Raw genomic sequence first — 19,595 nt, 5'->3', positions numbered from 1 at the left:
GCCTGCATAGTACAACCTGGGAGATAGAGCCTATTGCATGGCCAGGACCATCCATAATGTTAAGCTGGAATCTAGGCACCACCTCATTATGTCCTTCCTGCTGCTCTCACACCCAGCCCTCAGCAGCAGGCACTGGCCATGTGTGCTGCAGCCTGGGAGCCCATATCGTGTGCTCCTGGGGGCAGGCATGGGCTTCCCAGGGACACGGTGGTCTTTGTGGGCAGAAATAGGAGGGTTGTGTTCATTCATTCTTGTTTATGAAGATCTTGCAATGTCTGAATGGTCTTCTATTAGAGTAGTGTGTTCTTGAAGTGATGATGTCGGTAAGTTACTTATGTTTTGTAAAACTCATCTCGACTTTTCTTCTTTGTCACATGCAATTGCCCGTTGCTACCCCAGTGGTTCTGTCACTGTCCTTGAAAGACTTCACCACTCTTGCTGTTGATAAAACAGAGAAGCACTGACATTTATATGCTTTACCCTTTGTTTCTATGACATTCCAAGGCTGTGGTGACAGCTGTGAGACTGGGGGTAGCCACAGAGTTGTTACAGACTTGCTGTTTTCTGTTAATGAGAAACTGGTGCTCATCCACAGCTCTTCTACATCGTACTCGACCTACAACACTTTGCTGCAAGCGGTCCTTTATAACAGAGATCGTTGTTTTTATGTTTCAGGTGCAAAGATGGCTTGAAGGGATTTACGTACTCTGCACTGAAGTAAGTAAGGAGAATAGTTCTTTGAGTACGTAGCTTAAAGAGAAGATGTTGAGGAATTGTGCACAGAAGAAGCTGCTTTGTATGAAATGAGTTCTCCTAAGAAAAAGCATGCTGTTATAAAATTTTATGATTTGGGGGGGGATATACAGCGTATTTGAAAGCATGGTATGCTGGGAAGAGAGGAATCTTTCCATGTTTTGGATTATTATAGAAAGGAAATGCAGACACATGCTTGTGTATGTTTTTGAAAGCTATTTTTTCTTTCTAAACTTGGGATTCATGATTCACATTATTCTCCTGGAAGCAAAGGGCTGCTATGTTTTGACCTGGAATTTATTTTCTGTGTAGTTCTGTGACCAGCAACCAAATAAAGCATGGACTTGTAGCATATCCTGTGCCACTAAACTTTGTGTCTGCATTGGTAATACTGACTTTCCTAGAATTTACTTTACCACAGAACTCTTTGGTTGTACTTCCCCATTTGTGAAGTTATACAGAGTTCTTCAGCCTTCGTGCCTTATGTCAGACGTAGGAAGAGACATTTTTCTTATCGCTGCCTTGTATACTCTGCACCGTGGCTACCACTGAGACAGCCCAGAGCATGGTCAGTACCAGCTCACAGGTGAAGAGAAGAACTGAAGCTGAAGTCAAGGAAAGCAGAGCTGCTGTTGGTAGTGGAAAATATTTTATAGAATTTGCAACCATAGTTAAGTAGTAAAATAAGTCACCGACCCTGGAGGTGTTCAGGAAACATGTAGATGTGGCACAGAGGAGCATAGTTTAGTGGGATGGTGGGGATGGGCTGATGGTTTGACTGGATGATCTTAGTGGTCTTTTCCAACCTTAATGATTCTATGATTCTTTGGTAATGAATTCTGTAGTCCAGAAATCTGGACATGAAAAACTAGTGTGACGACCTTCAGTGCTTTCTGAAATTATCAGTTTTCTGGGAGGTTCTGTCACAAACCAAATTTCAAAGATTTATACCTTCACCACCCTCAACAAAACTACCAGGGTTTACTAACTTGGGTTACAGAGCCAAGTGGTAGGAAACAGTGCATTTTGCCATTGTGGCCTCCCTTGTCCTTCATATCCAGTAATTCTACACCTGGGATGAACCAGTTTTGTTGACATTGTCAACTTCTGGACAAAGAAGGAGGACTGAAGATGAAGCTGAGCAAAACAAAGTTGATGCTCATGGTGAGAGCAAAACATTTTGAAGATTTTACAAAATGGGTATTTTATAAAAATATCTCAGTAGTTACCAACCTTTTTGTAACTCCACTTGCTTTATAAAAATATCTCAGTAGTTACCAACCTTTTTGTAACTCCACTTGCTGGAGAGAACTGAGACATTTCACATGCATTTTTATTTTCTTATTTGATGTTTTTCTTTTTTTTTGAGAGGTGGACTTCCCCAGTAGTGTTTTTGTGCCTGGTTTTAAAAAATTCCTGACATCAGTTTTGGCTGTTATCTGAAATTTGTGTTAGTGGATTAATCTTTTCCAAAGAGATACAAGTGTGGCACCTGTTTTTTCAGAACTGTGAGTAATTTCAAGTTTATCTTAAAGACTTTTAGTGGCTTCTTTTATTAGAGACTTCAGGGCCTTTATATATCTTTGAGTTATTTATGCAACTCGTTTTCTGTTTGTTTTTTTTTTTCAGATTCATTGTAGGGAAAGAAGAAATCCCCACTCATTCATTTTCACCTGAAGCAGCATTTTCAAAAACAGAGAGAAAAATAAAGCCTTGTGAAAAAATATCACAGCGAATGAACTTGTTGGCTCTGACGAAAAAGCTGATGGACAAAGTGTGAGTCAAAAGAAAGTAAAAGAGTAACAAAACAAAATGAATCATTCCTACTTAGCTCTTTCTAATGTTTTGTTACACTGCATTTGACAATGTTTAATGATGCTTTTGCTTTGCATTTAAGTGTTTTGCAATTCTTTTTTTTACTGGATAATTAACAGTAATGAATTATGAACCCTAAGAAAAACAAAATTTAAGACATGTTTGTCATAGCAGGGATTCAAAATAACTTGCAGTGTGTGATTGTCCAACAAGGCAGTGTAAGTTCAACCAGTTCCGTGTGGTAGAGTGCTGTTTGCTTTTTCTGCAGCACTGGCTCGTGGCATGGTTTCAGAAGTGCTGGTAGTGATATTAAAGAGGGAAAACTGCACAGCAGCTCTCCTTATTTAGGTCTCCTTAAGTTACCATCACATCATCTTCTTTGGGACCCACATCCCTGTATTGCATAAAGTAGAATTGCCTCTAAGAACAGAATTTGTAGCACTTCTATGTCAGGAAATTCCAAAGCAAAAGTGAATCTAAAACTGTCTTACATGAAATCAGACATGGACAAGTAAAGTTAGCCAAGACAAGCTCCCTCCCTGTCTATGGAATACAATTTACTGACCTTTAGTATAAGCTCAAAGGAGTGATATGGGATGGCTTTTCAAGCTTTTATAAGGACATGGATAACTACCTAGTGATGTGCAGGAAAGAAAGAAGTCTGCAAAGGGCAGTGTGTACTGGCTTATCTTATTTGCTCAGCTAATGAGCAGACATGAACTGGCCAGTATTACAGGGTGTCTTCCTATGATTTTTTTATGCCTTTGAATTGAAAAATATGAGGGAAATCAGCAGTGGCTTTTCAGACAAGATTGTATTAGGTAAAAAGAAAAAAGACCTACGAAGAGAAGAAGCAGTGAACTGTGTGCAGATTCCCGTAGCTGAGTTGTTTATATCTGTTTTGTCTTAAATACTCCTTATTCAGCTTGTTAGTTCATAGCTCTTCCACTGTTCAGTAAATACTAGGATCAAGGGACCGTGTGTGAAGAAGAGTATTTTTTCTTTAAGGTTTTGAATCTCCCTACTCAGATGTTCACAAAACTTCCAGTTTTCAGCCCTAATGCTCTCACAGCTTTCTCTTCCATATGGTTCTTTTCAATATAATTGAGTCTAAATGCCCGTAACCTGATCACATTCTCATTACAATTTTTGCTACATAAACTGACCTCACAGATGATTTATGGCCATTAGACTTTATAGTACGTGATTCAAAACTTCCAAGATATTTGGCACAGTATATAAATTGTGTAATTTATTTTGCATTAAAACTTAAATACTTGGCAATAGCAAAGTATAATGCTCAAACATGGTATGACATTACTTCTTTATAATTCTACATTATGCAGGGCTAACAACTGCACAGTCTGGGAATCCCACCATCCCAAGCCAGTCTTTCTTATATGCTGAAGGTCAAATTTGCAGTTCGAAGTCAGAGCCACAAAACAAACCTACACAGTAGGAGAATTAGCCCAGAAGTGAAATGCTTGTAATTGGAAGATGTCTCATGGGATAACTGTGCATTGCCTGCATTGCTTTCCAATGAACCTTACAATGCTATGAAAGATAGGACAAGGTGAAATGGGAGGCACTGGAACAAGTTGCCCAGAGGTGATGGAAGCCCCATCCCTGGAGACACTCAAGGTCAGGCTGGATGGGCTCTGAGCACCTGATGGAGCTGTAGCTGTTCCTGTTCATTGCAGGGGAGCTGGACTAGATGGCCTTTAAAGATCCCTTCCAGCTCAAACAATTCTGTGACTCCATGCAAGGCCTCAGATAATTGGTCGAATATGCAGGCGGACCAGAAAGGGCGATACCCTCAGAGTTCTGTCCCATAGCTGCACTCTGTTGCCCACAGCAGAAAATGTGTTGCTTAATTTTTTTATTATAGGTGTAGCGTGGCAAGAAAAGAGGTTGGATCAGAATAAATGTGCAGACACTTCTGCTGTACAACTAAAGTATTGTTTCTTTTTATTGACCTTTTATGGCATCATAAAAGCTCACAGTGCCCTTCAGTGGTGGGAAAATAGCACTTTATGTATTTTTAGGCAAGAAAAATTTATGAAGTCTCCCGTTGATTAGACTGAAAACAGCTACAGGTTAATATGTGTTTCATTGTGCTTTTTGCAGGTGCAAACATGGCCCAAGGCATAGATGCTGTAAACACTATGAAGATAATTGCATCTCATATTGTATTAAAGTAAGTGCAGAAGAAGTTAGATTGACAAACTCTGGCAAAGATGGGGTAAAATTCTTTGGTTGGAAAAAGCGTATACTTCGGAAATGAGAAAGGAGCCTGTTACTTGTTCTTTCTCTATTGAAAGTGCGACTAGCCTGAAAACACGTTTTCTCAATTTTGGATGGGGCAGAGGTTAAAGTTTTCTCATCTCACAGATTAGCTGAAGTGAATGAATAACGTAAACTGTGTGGGAAAAATGGACTGGAGAGCAAGGAACTGAACTATGTGATGCACTTCATGGCTGAGCCCACTTGTGACTCCACCCTAAATAAAGCACCTGGAATGTGCTGCTTCGGCACCACCATGCATACAGCTGTGATGTCTGGCACACGAGGCTGGCTCTGGGCTCACTCCCCCATTCATTTATTTTAAAGGCTCAGAGTAATGAGAGATTGCTCCCAGTTGCTGTGCACAGGAAGAGCTGGCCATGCCCAGTGGCAGAATTCGTCCTCCTTTAGAGGAGTGCTGTGTAGGGGAGGCTGTGTTGGCTGGTATTGGCTTGGCACAGGTGGTACCACCTGCTGTGCCTTTTTTTAGGGGCTGGTAAGACTCCAGAAGATTTTGATCTCTTAATAAATCTACTCATTTTTATTTATGCAGACACAGAAATTGATGCGAGTGTTTTCAGATGCTTCCGATACGTTCTGCTTATTTTTACCAAATTTGTTAGAATTTGCCTGTGTTGAATGTTGTGGCATTTTATCTTTTCTACTGGCACACAAGGTAGTAGTAAATTTACCAAAGCTTCAGTATAAAATGATCTTTCTCGGGGACTGTGGAACAACAGTGATCAAAAGGCAGAAATAAAGCATATGAGACTGGAGTAGATCACTTCCATACATTTTTTGCTTAAAAATTTACTGTGTAAGACAGAAATTTATAATACATTTCCTGTTGGTGGCACCCACATGCGGCCAGCATGGTCAGTCAGCATCACATACACAAATGTCTAAGTAGTGCCCACCTTTCTAAGGTCTTTCTTCTAAGGTTCCTGTTTGTATGACAGGGATATCTCTGAATTGTTGCAGGTTTGGCAGTTGGATAGGATTGTGAGACTTTGCTGCTTCAAATTAGATTTTTGTTCTCATCCTCTCACCACTGTCTCAGTCCACATGTGATCTCATTCGTGGGCTGTGCCTTTTCTTTAGGGTGTAACATCTTTGGGACACAGACTTTCCTCTTGCTTTGTGCTTGTTCAGTGCCTTGTCCAGTGAGTTTACTATTCAAGGTCTCCTGGCCACCTGTGTCCCCCATCTCCTGAGAGCTTGAATTGGTCAGCATCCTCTGGGTACTCTATTTTCCCCAGAGACATCAGTGTCTGGCCCACTGCATGAATGTCCAACACTACAGTGAGATTTATATTCAAAACAAGGAGTATGATCAAGCAGAATTGATGTTCTGGGTTGGTCTGGTTGCATTTCCAGATGTCTGCTGATGTAACATCTCCTACTGTGCATCTGCTTTAAAGGATGGTTTGCTAACTTCAGCATGCTTCACTTTTTTCATAAAGCGCTGGTTTTCATTACATATTCACATTTATAGTAATTAGCTCTTAACTGCTGCTAGATCAGACTTTACTTTCTGAGTTTTTTTAATTAACGTTACCACATTCTTAAGCAGTTTAGTAATCTCAGACAAAATCCTTATGCATTCTGTGCTGCATGTTAGCAGTATCTGAGGATACATCTGTAAGTACCCTCATAACCTTATTTTATTTTAGAAGCACAATCAGAACAAACATAGAGATTTCTATTAGAGCACTACTTACAGAATTGATACCCTCATCTCTGTGAAAAACTATCTTAATCTACTGGAAAATTGGTTTTGTTTGTGATTTCGTAAGTAAAAAGAGAGGTCATTTTAAGGCAAGAGACCGGCATGGCTGAACTGAGGCCTGCTGGTCAAACTGAAGAGCAAGAAGAAAATGCACAAGCAGTGGAAGCAGGGATGTGTAACCCAGAAGGAGTATAGGGATGCTGCTAGGCTGTGTGAGGAAGGAGTCAGGAAGGCCGAACTGGAACTGGACTTGGCAAGGAGCACAAAGGAGGATGAGAAAGGCTTCTATGGGTACATCAACTGGAAAAAGCAAGTCTAGGATGGTGTACCCCTCTATAGTGAGCAGCACTGGCAGGCTGGTAACAACAGACAAGGAGAAGGCTGAGGTTTTGTAAATGCTTGAAAAGAGTGTGGCAGGCTACTGGAAACAGCTGAGCAATATTTTTCTTTTGTGATTCCCGTTTATCACAGTGAGGAAACCTTAGCCTGTGGCAGTAGTCCTGTTGCCTCTTTTTTTCTGTCAGTGCTGTTGATGACAACAGGTGGCTCACACAAGGTATTTGATCACAGAATCATAGAATGGCTTGAGTTGGAAGGAACCTCAAAACCCATCCAGTTCCAACCCCCTGCCATGGGCTGGTTGCCACCCACCAGCTCAGGCTGCCCAGGGCCCCATCCAACCTGGACCCAAGCACCTCCAGGGATGGGGCACCCACAGCTTCTCTGGTCAGCCTGTGCCAGGGCCTCACCACCCTCTGAGTAAAGAATTTCCTCTTAACATCTAACCTAAATCTTCCCTCTTTTAAATAGCACTATCTGTGCTATCGCTGTCAGCCCTTGTGAAAAGAAAAGTCGCTCTCCCTCTTGCTTATAAGCTCCCTTCAGGTAATGGAAGGCACAATGATGTTTTCCCAGAGCCTTCTCTTCTCCAGGCTGAGCGTGCCCAGCTCCCTCAACCTTGCTTCATTAGGAAGGGTGCTCCAGACCTTTGATCACCTTCGTGGCTCTTCTCTGGACCTGTTTTCAACAACTCCACTTCTTTCCTGAGTTGAGAACCCCATCAGTTTCACTGTACTGCTACATCTAGCTGACCTCAGTCACAACTTAAAATTGCAGTGGAGAAATGGCTTGTAGCAGAGTTTACTTCTCTCACTTAAGTTTTTTATGGCTTCCTGCAAATACTTTACTGTTTTCTACCTCTACTGTATGAGGTCTTTTTAGGGGAGAGAAAAGTGATAATATCATGCATTGATTTTATGATCTAAAATGTAATACTTCTTGTGACTCTGAAAAACACCTGTAAATATGTGCTGTGATTAAATCAGCTAAATAGAAAGATTTTGTGCACTACTCATGCTGCTTTCTTGTGCATCAAAACTAAGCCTTAATGCTGCAGCTCAGCACTTCTAAGTTCACTACTCATAAAATGGCAAATATATTTGACTCTTTGCCAGCTGGCACCGAAGTGTCTCTTAACGCAATGTTCTTCTCCCTGTCTGAATGGTCTTTCCTACAGCTGGGAAAAAATTATTGCCTGATTGTTGTATGTTCTCTTGTCGGGGCTTTGACTGTAACTGATATTTTTAGGACTTTCTTTTTTATATAATGGTACCTGGTATTGTAATCGTCTTTTTGTGTTGGGAGACATGGGCTGTGTACTTACCCCTAGGGCACTTCTTCCTTGAATTTATGTTCATCTTAATTTTGGCATTTTAAGTATGCAGAATTCACAATGCACTTAGAAGTGCCTACAGTACATGCCTCTCAGTAGGCATTTTCATTATAGGATTGCAAAACACTGGGTAAGTAGATGTTCAGTAACTACAATTTACATACCTTTAAAAGTAGCAGAGGAAGAAATGGAAAACTTCCATGCTTAGTTATTGGATCCACTGGATGACACAAAATAGTTTCTTCCACTTGATTCCCGTAAACCACTTCTTGAGTAGCAGTGCAGGGAGAGTAATTGTTTCAAGAAGTTTATTGCTGGATGTTTAACCAGAATAAAGCTTTATGAGCTTGATGATGCATTAGAAAGTTCTGCAGGAGGCAAAGATGTTTTGAGTTTCTGAACAGGAAAGGTTGCTCAATCCAAGTTTCTTCTGGTTACAACTGTCTCTAGGATTATCTCAAAGATACAAAAAATGGGCTGCAGAAATTATGAGCATTGTGTGCTGCTTTATTTGCCAGTGATGAGTGCACAGCATTCTCATAGTTTTCAGATGAGGTATCTACCAACCAAACAACGGATAGATTTTATTCAAAATTCTCCTAGAAGTTCAGCCATAGGGTAAAAATGATGATAGGAAGCTTTGGAGGAAGTTACAAGAGACTAGGGAGAAGGATTTGAAGAGAAACAGTCAGTGTAGTTTTGTGATATAAAATAGCAAATCTATGTCTAAGATGAAACAGTAAGAAAAAATAATTTCAGCCAACCCTATTCTTTTGCAATAGCTCTGCACAAAATCTGTCCAGGTCTGGCCTTGATCTTACTGCAGACCTCACTAAGCCTCCAGTTTGGTTGAGGGAAAGTACATGTGTGTGTGCCAAGCCACTGGGGTCAGTTCCTAATTCTCCCACTTTCTGAAATTTATTGTGTGGACTTTTTACTGCTCTAGTGCTTTCTCAAGACATTTGAGCGTAGAAGTGCTCTGTTTTCCCATCACGTTATTTTCCTCTGTGTACCCATTTGTGGTTAACAGCCGGTCAGTAACATGGAAGTGAAACCATCAGGATTATTTGAAGGGAGAGAATTTTAGAGCAGAAGACAAATAGAGTTTGTCTTTTGAGGCCTTTGAGATATTCATAGGAATTAGAGAGTCACTTGTTTATTATTTTATTTCCTTTGTTGCTAGGGAATCAGGAAAATTAAATTGAAGATGGGAATGCATTTTATGTAGTATATGCAGAATGACTTTTAAACTGCTCAGTGTTAAAAAATAAGTACTTCTGTAGACATTCTTGGTTTTCCTTCTTCTGAATTTGCAGTTTTTTCCTGTTTCCTCTAGGGCTTCATTAGGATGTTTAGCATTGGTTACCTGATCCAGTGCTGCCTTCGGATCCCATCCACCTTCCGGCATCTGTTTACAAAGCCATCCCGGCTACTTTCACTCTTCTACAACAAGGAAAATTTCCAGCTTGGAGCTTTTCTGGGATCTTTTGTCAGTATATACAAAGTAAGCTTAAAACATGCAGAGTGACAATTGCCGTGTTTTTTACTTTGCTTCTCAGATTATCAGGAAGATATTCTTTTAACTGGCACTGGCTTCCACAGAATGGCACTGACAGTTTTGTAGTATTCTGGTCATCAGGTTGTAAACAGCAAACTGTTTGTTTTCTTTTTGTGTCATTTCTGAATAAACCAGATAGATTTTGTAGCATGGTATCAATATCAGGAGATAGGAGGTACTTCAGAGAAAGTGAATTCAGATTCCAAAGGGACTTTGTATTATGGAAACACATTGTAGTGCAGACACAAGCAGTGACTGCTGTAGCAGCACTGTTGCCAAAGAGAAGCCATTTGCAGATTTTTTGGCTCAAATATCTGGAATCCTTACTTGACGCTGAATAGCAGGAGCTTGCAGAACATATATCATGCACAACTGAGGAGGCACTTACTGCTTGGAAATCAACCCTTCTGCACCATTAGAAGATGACAGATTGTGAACTGATACACATTCATTCAGCATTGTTGAAGTTAATTGATTTATGTGTATTAATGCCAAGCAGAATGTGAACAATCCAAAGGAGAGGATGTTGCAAAGCACAGTTCTGAAGTCGTTTTTGCACCATTACCATTACCATTATGTTACAATCTCACGTGCAATTTTTCAACTGCCACTTTGCTTGCTCTCTAAAGTTAAGGTAATTAATGGTGAACAATACTTACTGGAAATTAAATGAAAACCAAGCCTTACTTGTAAGCAAAACAGAATCTCACTTGAATTGCAGTTGGTTTGAGACACTAGAATTTTTAAGATTTAAAATTGGAATGGCAAAGTGCAAATGGGCTGTTCAGAGTTTATTGGAAAATCAGATTTTTACTCAAATTTTAGGAAAAGTGCCTCTGGGGAATAAAAGCATTTAAAATGCAAAAGCTGAAGTGATTTTCACTTATTTTAAAACCTCCAACTACAAAGTATAGTTTGGTTCTATGAATATTCGTTTTATGAGTCTGATGCACTGACTTTTTAAGTAGGTGCTTTCTGTTATTGTTTGCATTCCATAATTTATATTGATTTGGGTTGCATTATGGTTTTCTTAGAGTGTCAGATAAGCATGTAGGGCTGTAGAGATCCTAATCACTCCAAAAGATTGGATCTTGATACATTTTGAACCGGAGGGCAGATTGAAATGCCTTCGTAGAGCTGCAGTAGCTGTACTATTAATATTTTGTGTTCCCCTTACTGTTAATTATTGTCAGAAAATATGATTTTATAGAAAATGAGTCAGCTGTGGCAGCCTGATTTCCCTTTTCAAATAAGATTACAAGTTTGATTAGTAAAGTTGACTGTCATAATTCAATTTTGTGACAATGTACACATTGTCTTCTGAACTTTTTTCATTTCAATGTTGAGGACTGGGTCATCTGATGTGAAAGGAGGCACTGGGAAAACTGGGTCTTAAGCTGGAGAAAAAAATGGCTCATGGGGTATCTTACATCTCATTTACACTTCATGGAGGGTGCAGACAAAACAGAGACAGACCATTCTTGGAGTTGCGCAATAACAGGATGAAAGGGGATAGACACAAGCTGAAATTCTGATGAGATATAAGGAAATTTTAATGGATTGCCTGGTAAGGCTGTATGGTCTCCATGTTTGGAGACACTCAGAACTTAATTGGATGATGAGTTCCTGAGCACCCTGCTTTAATTAGACCTGGACTGGACTACAGACGATCTCCAAAGGTCTCTTCCAAAATGAATTATTCTTTGGTTCCATGAAAAGCGCACATTAGATGGGTTAACAGGATGGCATTCATCTCAAATTAGACATCGACAGGCTATCATACCAAATTATACACTGTTGTCCCAGTGCCATCAGCACTGGATCTGGCTCTGCTGTCAAGTCTTGAGCCATTTGGAAGCAAACAGAAATTTGCTAGAGATAAAATTTGTCAGCAAAGTATGGACTTCCAAAACAGTTAAAAAAACAACACGGAGGATGTGATGGACTTCCTATGGGAAAGAATCAAGACAACTACAGCAAAAGAAGATGCTTTCAATTCAAAATTAGCTTTACTTATCACATGTGAATTAGATCGGTATTCAAACTAGACAGTTCTGCTCTGGGATTCTGAAAGAAATGTTAACAGCGAACAACTGAAACACTTCAGGTAGTGTGGATTATGGGTATTACGATACCATACTCTTAATCCATGCTGTGTGTTGTATTACTAGTTTATAGCAGAATATCTCCAGCAGTGCACCTCAAAGGAGAAATGCCTGGGGGCTCATCCTGCTGTCTGTTCACCTGCAGGGTACAAGCTGCTTCCTGCGCTGGGTACGGAACCTAGATGATGAGCTTCATGCACTTGTAGCTGGTGAGTCTGCTGTAAGAAACCTACGTGGGCTCTGTTGGGGTTTTGCAAGTATTTCTGTCTTGCTCATAGCTGGATGTCTGTCCCCCATTCCCTTTCCTGACTTAGATGATAAAAGTAGGACTGTATACGTTAACATTGTGTCAGTAGTGTTTCAAGTACGAAAACACACAGCAGTGTTTCAAGGGTTTTCAAATATAGGCTTGCATTAAAATGATAAGGTAGATTCAGTCAAACATTATGTCTGTTTCTTATGTTCAGCTTCATGGGCAATGAAGTACTGTGTGCGCAGATGTAAGTTTATCCTTTATTTTCCAAGTGTTTTGATGTGAGGTTTGAATACTGACTCTTCCATACGTGGTGGAATACACATTTGGAAGGATGGGCTCCACTGGATCCAAAGAAGGACCCTTTTCCAGTGATACTTGTGCAGTGTTGCAGGTCCTTCCCTGTTGTTTGTGCCTATCACCTTGTAGATCCTGACGTCTCTCACGTCTGTGGGATGAGGAAGATTTGAGCTTGTGCACCCAATGATTGAATGACAGCTTTATTTCAGGGTGTTTTTGTTGTTGCTTTTTTATGATACAAACCATTTTTTGATAGGCAGCACTGGAACTTCATTGGATATTTTTTGTAGCAACAGAAAGCATAATCTTTTGTAATGTCTGTTAAGCAACAATAAATCACAATAATGCTTGTTTTCTAACTGTTTCAGGGTGTCTAGCTGGAATTTCTATGATGTTCTACAAAAGTACTACTATCTCTATGTATCTGGCATCCAAACTAGTAGAGGTAAGATGTTGTCCTCATAACAGAGCTCTTTATTTTATCTTCATGGCACTTCATAGGCTTTGTCAGAACATTCCAGCATAATCCAGAATTGAATATTGGGGCTGTGTTTTCTTAGGTGTGTGCCAAGTGGCAGTGCCATTCTATGGTCTCATTTCCTTCTTGTTTTCCTTTCAGTGTCTCATTTTAAATGTTAGTTATCCACTGCTCTTCATGTATATTCTCCACAATTTTTGTTAATCTGCTTTGTTCATAGCTCTTTGATTTGTAGCTTTTGCAGATTTTTAAATCTGAAAGTTCCAAGAACGCGGATTTTGTCTCTTCTGCCAAAGACATAAATCAAAACTAGCCCTTAATTGCAGATTTATTGCCAAAAGCTACAGCTTAACTTCCTGCCTTTGTTCCATAATTTTGGCATTCAGCAATGTAAGATAACTCAAAATAGCTTAGGTTTTAGTCTATAGCTGAAGTTGTTTGTCAGTATACTGATTGAATTCCTGGCTTTGCAGAGAACTTTGTTCTACTTACCATTTGGCTAGTTTGAATTATTTCCATGAAATTGTTAAATTTAGGAGCCCAGGAAAGAAAAAAATAAGAATGTTTGTAGAACTCTGTATGTTGATTATACTTTCTGAACTAGCTTTGGATTTGTTACTGTGATTTTTCCATAAAATCAGGACGTAGCCCCAGTTGTTTCCCCAGCAGCACCACTGCAATAATTTGACAGCATTCTCCTGTTGTGCTTCATCTCCAAACCACAAAGCATTCTCTTGCAAATATCAAGGGCCTTGTTCCTTACTGATATTTATCCACCACCATTAATTAGTTTAAAAAATATAAAAAAGAAGGAACTTATTTTTCTTTAAAATGTAAGATTAAACATGAAAAGGGAAGTTATGCTTTGCTTACGCTTTTTCTTTGTAATCCCAGATCATGCTCTGAAAGGAGTTCACATAGTGGTTATATAAAAGCAACTCTGAGTTATCCATATTGGCTCTTTTGGAACATCAATTGGAAAAGAAAAAAAAAAAACCACCAAAACAATAGTATCTTGTGTTGCTGATGATTTTCTCTGGGCTTTGAGACATTGTGGCTGCAGTGCTGTGTGTTCTTTTTTTTTTTTTTTTTTTTTTTTTTTTTAACTACTTTTATCGTCTTGTGCAAGCCAAGGGTAACTGACCAAAGAGGCGTGTGCTGCTTTGGAAGGTCAAGCTGTGCTCAGGAAAATAAACTCTACATGTTTTCTCAGAAATAAAAGTATGTGATTTCAAGCTGTTTAAGAACAGTGAATATTCACTTTGTTGGAATACTTATTGCATTATTCTTTTGCTTTTCTAAATGGAAGAATTTATCCTAGCAAGCTTTGCTTTTATTTTTTTCTTTTTAAGGTCTATACAACCCTTTTAACACCCCTAGCTGTTGCTAAGTCCTGTTCTATGTGTTTGTGGCCACTTATTCTATTGCTCTTGGATAACTTCTGCAAGCTAGTTCAATCGATGTCACATTTGGGGACGTATATGAAAATATAAGAGCATGAGTTAATAATGCTGACATACTCTGAATATGTAAAACAAAGGAAATGTAAAAAGTGACTTTTTTTTTCATTCCGAGTATTCTGTTTATTTTTATAGACGATATACTTCAAAGGCATTGAAGCAGGGAAGGTTCCCTATTTTCCTCATGCAGACAGCGTCATCTATGCCATTTCTACATCGATATGTTTTCAGGCAGTAAGTATGTTGTCTTCCAAGAGAATATGAAGTTCTTCTACTTTAACTGAAATGTCAAATGGAATGAAGACCATCAGCATACAGTGAAAAGATGTGATTTGGGCAAGATGTTGTGGATCCTACAACCTATTTTTGAGTGTTACTGTAGGAAAATAATTTCTACAACTCAAATTTCTGCTATGCTTATAACTCAATACGTTACATAAAGCACTGAATTCTTTGGAAAATATCTCAAAACACATTGACTTGGGAGACTTTATAAATGTAGGGTCTTTCATAAATGTATGAAAGGACCATTTCTCAAGCAGGGAAACAATATGTTGTAATATTTTATGTTTCTTTTTAATTAACTGGAGGCTTTCCCTGTCAGCTAACTTGAAATGAAGTTGCTTGTCTGCAAGCATCTGCAAAAATTAGTAGTTTTAAAGTTTCACATTTGAAACAAGCTGTAGTTACCCTCTTTTGCCCTTTCCAAGTCCATTATGTACCCTCACCTTCAGCCCCTTTATTGGCTGCATCAACTATAAAAGCTCCTTTACAGCGGTACCCAAATTACTCTACACTTTTCCATTTCTTTATTGATCCCTGGATTTGGCAATGGAATGTACCAGAGCAGGCTCTCCCCTGACCAGGCACAGTTGGCTCTTACAGATTATTCTCCTTGTAGGCTGTCATGGAAGTTCAGAACCTGAGACCTTCATACTGGAAATTCCTTTTACGACTAACAAAAGGCAGGTATGTAATCCGGGTATTTTATGGCTTCTTTAAACATAACATTGAACACATTCAACTTTCTGTGTCATTCACTGTCAACAGCATAGCTGTAGCAGTACATTTGGGCTCATTTCCTGAGCATTTACTTTGCTTTTCCAGCAGCTTCCTGTCCACTTGATGTTTTTGACTGTTGGTTTAGTCTAATGGTGGGAGCAAAGACTTAAAACTGGTTAAGATTCTTTAGCAGATGAGAATGTAACCAGAGGGCTTTTTTATCTTTAGTTTCACTTGGAAAGGTGGAATGCTTTCAGGCTTCAGTAGAATATGAAGAATCCAGTAAACAAATAAAGAAGTTGATGAAATCACTTAATACAGTGACTTACAGCCTGATATTACTATACGTTTAAAAGTATTAATAGAACATTTCTGAGTATTTCTTAAGGATACTTTGAATATTTGACAGTTCTTTATAGAACATCTATTTCAGTTGGAAAAGGATGTTTTTCATGGAAAACTAATGAATAATTTTCACTGATTTTAACCACAAATTTACACTGCAATACCTTAAACTGCTTATCTTTTAAAGTAGATTTTGCTGTAATTGAATTAGAAAAATACAGTTTGGTGGAGTGTGCATTATTATATGGGTACACTATATGGCAGAACCAAGGCAACAAATCTGTGGTGAAGAGCAGTTTATGAATGAGACTATAAAAGGTAACGTCTCAATAATCCTGAGAGTTCCTTTCAGTCCTTCGGATATGATCTGCTTAATTGAGGGACAGCGTTGAGAGGAGGTTCTGCCTCTGTCTAGACTGTAAAAATAGAAGAGAGATCAGAGGCCATTCCCTGGAGCGTGTTGAACCTACACGCCCCGTCGCACGGCACGCTGTTAGCTGGACATCAGGTGACTTAACACGTTGCTGGACGTAGTGGGGAGCTCTCTTGGGATGCCTGGAAGCAATCCACAGGCAACCTCTGAGGCTGTGCAAACATGATATGGGAGATGATGTCAGTGCAGATGTCCAGCTTTGGCTGTATTTTTCTCTCTTGTGCTAATCATAAGATTGCTTTTGTTGACAGAGAAGAGGGAAGGGTAATTCTGCTCATTTATTTCACCTGAAGCAAACCTCTGTAATAATAATTTTGACACTCTCTGTAGAGGCAGTTTATTTTGATAGGTCATTCACTCAATGGTTTTGAAGAGTAAAAAGATTAAAATAGCACCCATTAAATTGTTATCCAGGCTTAGGCATGGCCAGTCTTTGCTCTGCTGCAAAGACAGTAGTGTAGTTTGTTCAGACTTTTTTTTGTGTAGTTAAAAGTAGAAAGGAACTCTTTCCCCTTTTATACAAGTCATGTTTTATAAAGCATAACTACACAAAGCACTAGTCATCAGATTTGTCAAATGTTGGTGGGTTGTTTGTTTTTTCTTTGTATAAATAAATGAATGATCTGTTCACTGTCTCCTGTCTGTGCTTTCTCAGGTTTGCTCTGATGAACAGGAAAGTTTTAGATGTATTTGGTACGGAAGCATCCAAGAACTTCAAGGATTTCACGCCTAAGCTTGACCCAAGATACACTGTTGTACCACCAGAGCTACCTCTGGAGCTGTCTTGAAAATGATAGTATATCTTGTCATTGAATGTGATCAGCGTTTTGTCCTGAAAAGTTGAATAACTTAACAGTAATGTATATGGAGGAGGGCTTGGGCTCCACTTCAGTATTATTTCAATGAGAAATGCTTTTTACCAATCAAAAATACTGGAGCTTTGTAGGAACGTGTGGCTTAGTGATTAAGCCTCTTCCACGTACAGAACTTGTTTCTGGGTTACTGTAGTTGGCTGACAGTGTGGTAGATTCCTGAATGAATTAAACAAATGAGTAATATATTTAGAGAAGTAAAACATACCTAAAACATAAAGATGCATAATAATTTCAAAAAATTTATTCATACCAGTAGAATACTTCTTGGTAAAACTAAAAGTAATTTTGAATTTAGAAGGAAAGATGTATGGCATAGGTTAGGTCCAGAATTTCACCTGACCTTAAAGCTACTGGAGTCTGGTGAAAAAGTCTCCTTGGCTTTCCCAATTGCGTCGCTGATTTATCTCAAAAGAGCCCCTGCCCACTCATTATTTAAAATGACAATATTTTTACAGAGCTGTGGTTGCAAAGTAAGGCATTCCTTAGTGAAAAAAAATGTGCATTAGTGCAGAAATCACATTCCAGGGCTGTAAATCCCAGTGACGATACGGAAAACAGACAAGGAAAATAAAAAGGCAATAGCAGCGAGTTGTGCGTAAGGAGCAGCAGGGTGTGGTGGTTTGCATCTGCCAAGTGGAAAATGACAAAACAGGCAGAGGAAGGAATGAAATGTTTCAGCCTCCGAGATGGTACTGGAAACAGCAGTTACAAAAATAAAAAGCCAAGAACAAAACAAAAAAATCCTCCAAAATATACTAAAATTAAATGTTTATTTTTAAAGGGCTTAACATTGTCCCTTTAGATGGCATTGGCTTGTTTGTCAAGCAGCATGCCAGCCAGCAGTTCCAGTGGCCTTTAAAAGGGAACTGACCTCTGAGGTTAGATTGTTTTGACGATCATATTGATAGCACTTTTTCCTTGTATTTGGTGAAGGATGGTTTTCTATTGCCCATCACACAGCCGTAACTATGCCAGTTACACTGAATCTAATATTGTACTCAATGCAAATAAATACCTATTCGAATTCCATCTCATTTTTATCCTACATATTTCTACAGATACTAGTTAGTGTTCTAAAGCAAGACCTTGACATGCTAATTGCCTCTGTGCTTTTTTGGCTATTTCTTTCCTAGAATCCATTCAGGTGAATGGTGTTTGTTGCTCTAGAACTTAATGGAAAGTTGAACTATGTTCACCTTCAAAAGACACATGGTAAGCCAGGGAGTAAAAGTTAAAGTAGGTTGCACATATTTTAAAAAGAAAGAAGAAGAAATCAGTGTTTCTTTTGGAAGTCTTTGTCAGATAATATAAATTGGATTAATTAATAGAATCTTTGTCTTGTAACACTGTAATCCTACCCCAGCATTATGCATATTTTAATTCTTACTAGATTAATTTCTTATTACTGACAAAAAAGTAATTTTATTGAATTTACAGGGATGTCACAAAAACTGTACCAGTCTGAGCACAAAATCTACTTCATCATCAGCTACTGTACCAGTGATGCTCTATCATTGTTACTTCAACCTTTAAAACAGCAGTTGTCTGTGTTGGTGTGAATACAATTCTGCACGCCAGTTTGTAAGCAATATCTTATTGCTTAAAATATTATTTTAAAATTCCTCAGAAGGAAATAAAACCTAATTCAACAAGAAGTTTAAAAGGATTGTAATAGGTTTGTAGTGTTTTTCCACTGGAATATGGTCTAAAGTATTTGACCGTGTAAAGTCTGAGAAGTTATATATTTTAGGTAACATGTTAGAACTCACAGTCTATCTTATGAATGCTTTCTAGTATAAATAACTATATGCTGTTCTCAAACTTCATAATATTTTATAAATGGATTAATTTTCTTCACTGGAATGATAATTGTGATTGTTTCTCTATTTGAGTTTAAAAAAAAAATCCAAGTCCTACATCTCAGCAGCTACAAGTTTTGTCTCAGTTTTCTTGCTTCCAAAATTCAGTCCTTGTTTTATTTTCATGTAATATAAAAATAAATAAATAAATAAATTATTTTTATTCAAATCGAATATATGTAAGAAAAAAAAGTAAAATCCTAATGTTTTTCCCATAATAAAGAGTTGCTGCTTGAAAAAAAAGTGACTTTTTCTTTATGCTTTTGTTAAGCTATCTGGAATCATGAGTGAAGTGGTAAGTACTCAGGTTAAGGAATGCTGGGCATGTGACCAAGCATTTATATTATGCGTGGTGAGAAAATAAAGCCCTGACACAGTGGAATTGAAGAGGTAATGCAAAAACAGTTCAGCTGACAGCTTCAGCTCTGCGCTCTCATGTTTAATTGGAAACGATTGGTTGACACCATTGAGTCTTTCTTTCTTAAACTGAGAAAACCACATAACCAGTCCGCGAGGTGGGGAAGGGCTACATGCCTCCAGCTCTGGCAGTGCTGTGTAGCTGGCTGGTTGGGCCTTGTATGACTGAACCGATCACGTTCCCTGCCACTTGGTGTAGCACAGCTATTTATTTTTTTTTTGGATCCTGTGATGGAGATCTGTCTGATCACCTCCAAC

At 38.7% G+C, this 19,595-nt stretch overlaps 1 protein-coding gene across 1 annotated transcript in view; it reads left to right on the top strand.

Moving 5' to 3' along the window:
- Positions 1-19,094, top strand: part of TMEM135 (transmembrane protein 135) — a 156,146-nt gene extending 137,052 nt beyond the window's left edge. The window contains exons 7-15 of the mRNA XM_021408803.1: positions 676-717; positions 2,383-2,529; positions 4,696-4,765; positions 9,589-9,756; positions 12,061-12,124; positions 12,837-12,913; positions 14,542-14,640; positions 15,308-15,375; positions 16,842-19,094. Of these exons, the coding sequence (XP_021264478.1) occupies positions 676-717; positions 2,383-2,529; positions 4,696-4,765; positions 9,589-9,756; positions 12,061-12,124; positions 12,837-12,913; positions 14,542-14,640; positions 15,308-15,375; positions 16,842-16,974 (868 nt within the window). The 3' untranslated portion in view covers positions 16,975-19,094. The remainder of the gene's footprint in view (positions 1-675; positions 718-2,382; positions 2,530-4,695; positions 4,766-9,588; positions 9,757-12,060; positions 12,125-12,836; positions 12,914-14,541; positions 14,641-15,307; positions 15,376-16,841) is intronic.

Source organism: Numida meleagris, chromosome 1, assembly GCF_002078875.1.
Source record: "Numida meleagris isolate 19003 breed g44 Domestic line chromosome 1, NumMel1.0, whole genome shotgun sequence".
In the NCBI taxonomy this organism is placed as follows: Eukaryota; Metazoa; Chordata; class Aves; order Galliformes; family Numididae; genus Numida; species Numida meleagris.
This window is presented reverse-complemented; position numbering and strand designations above follow the sequence as displayed.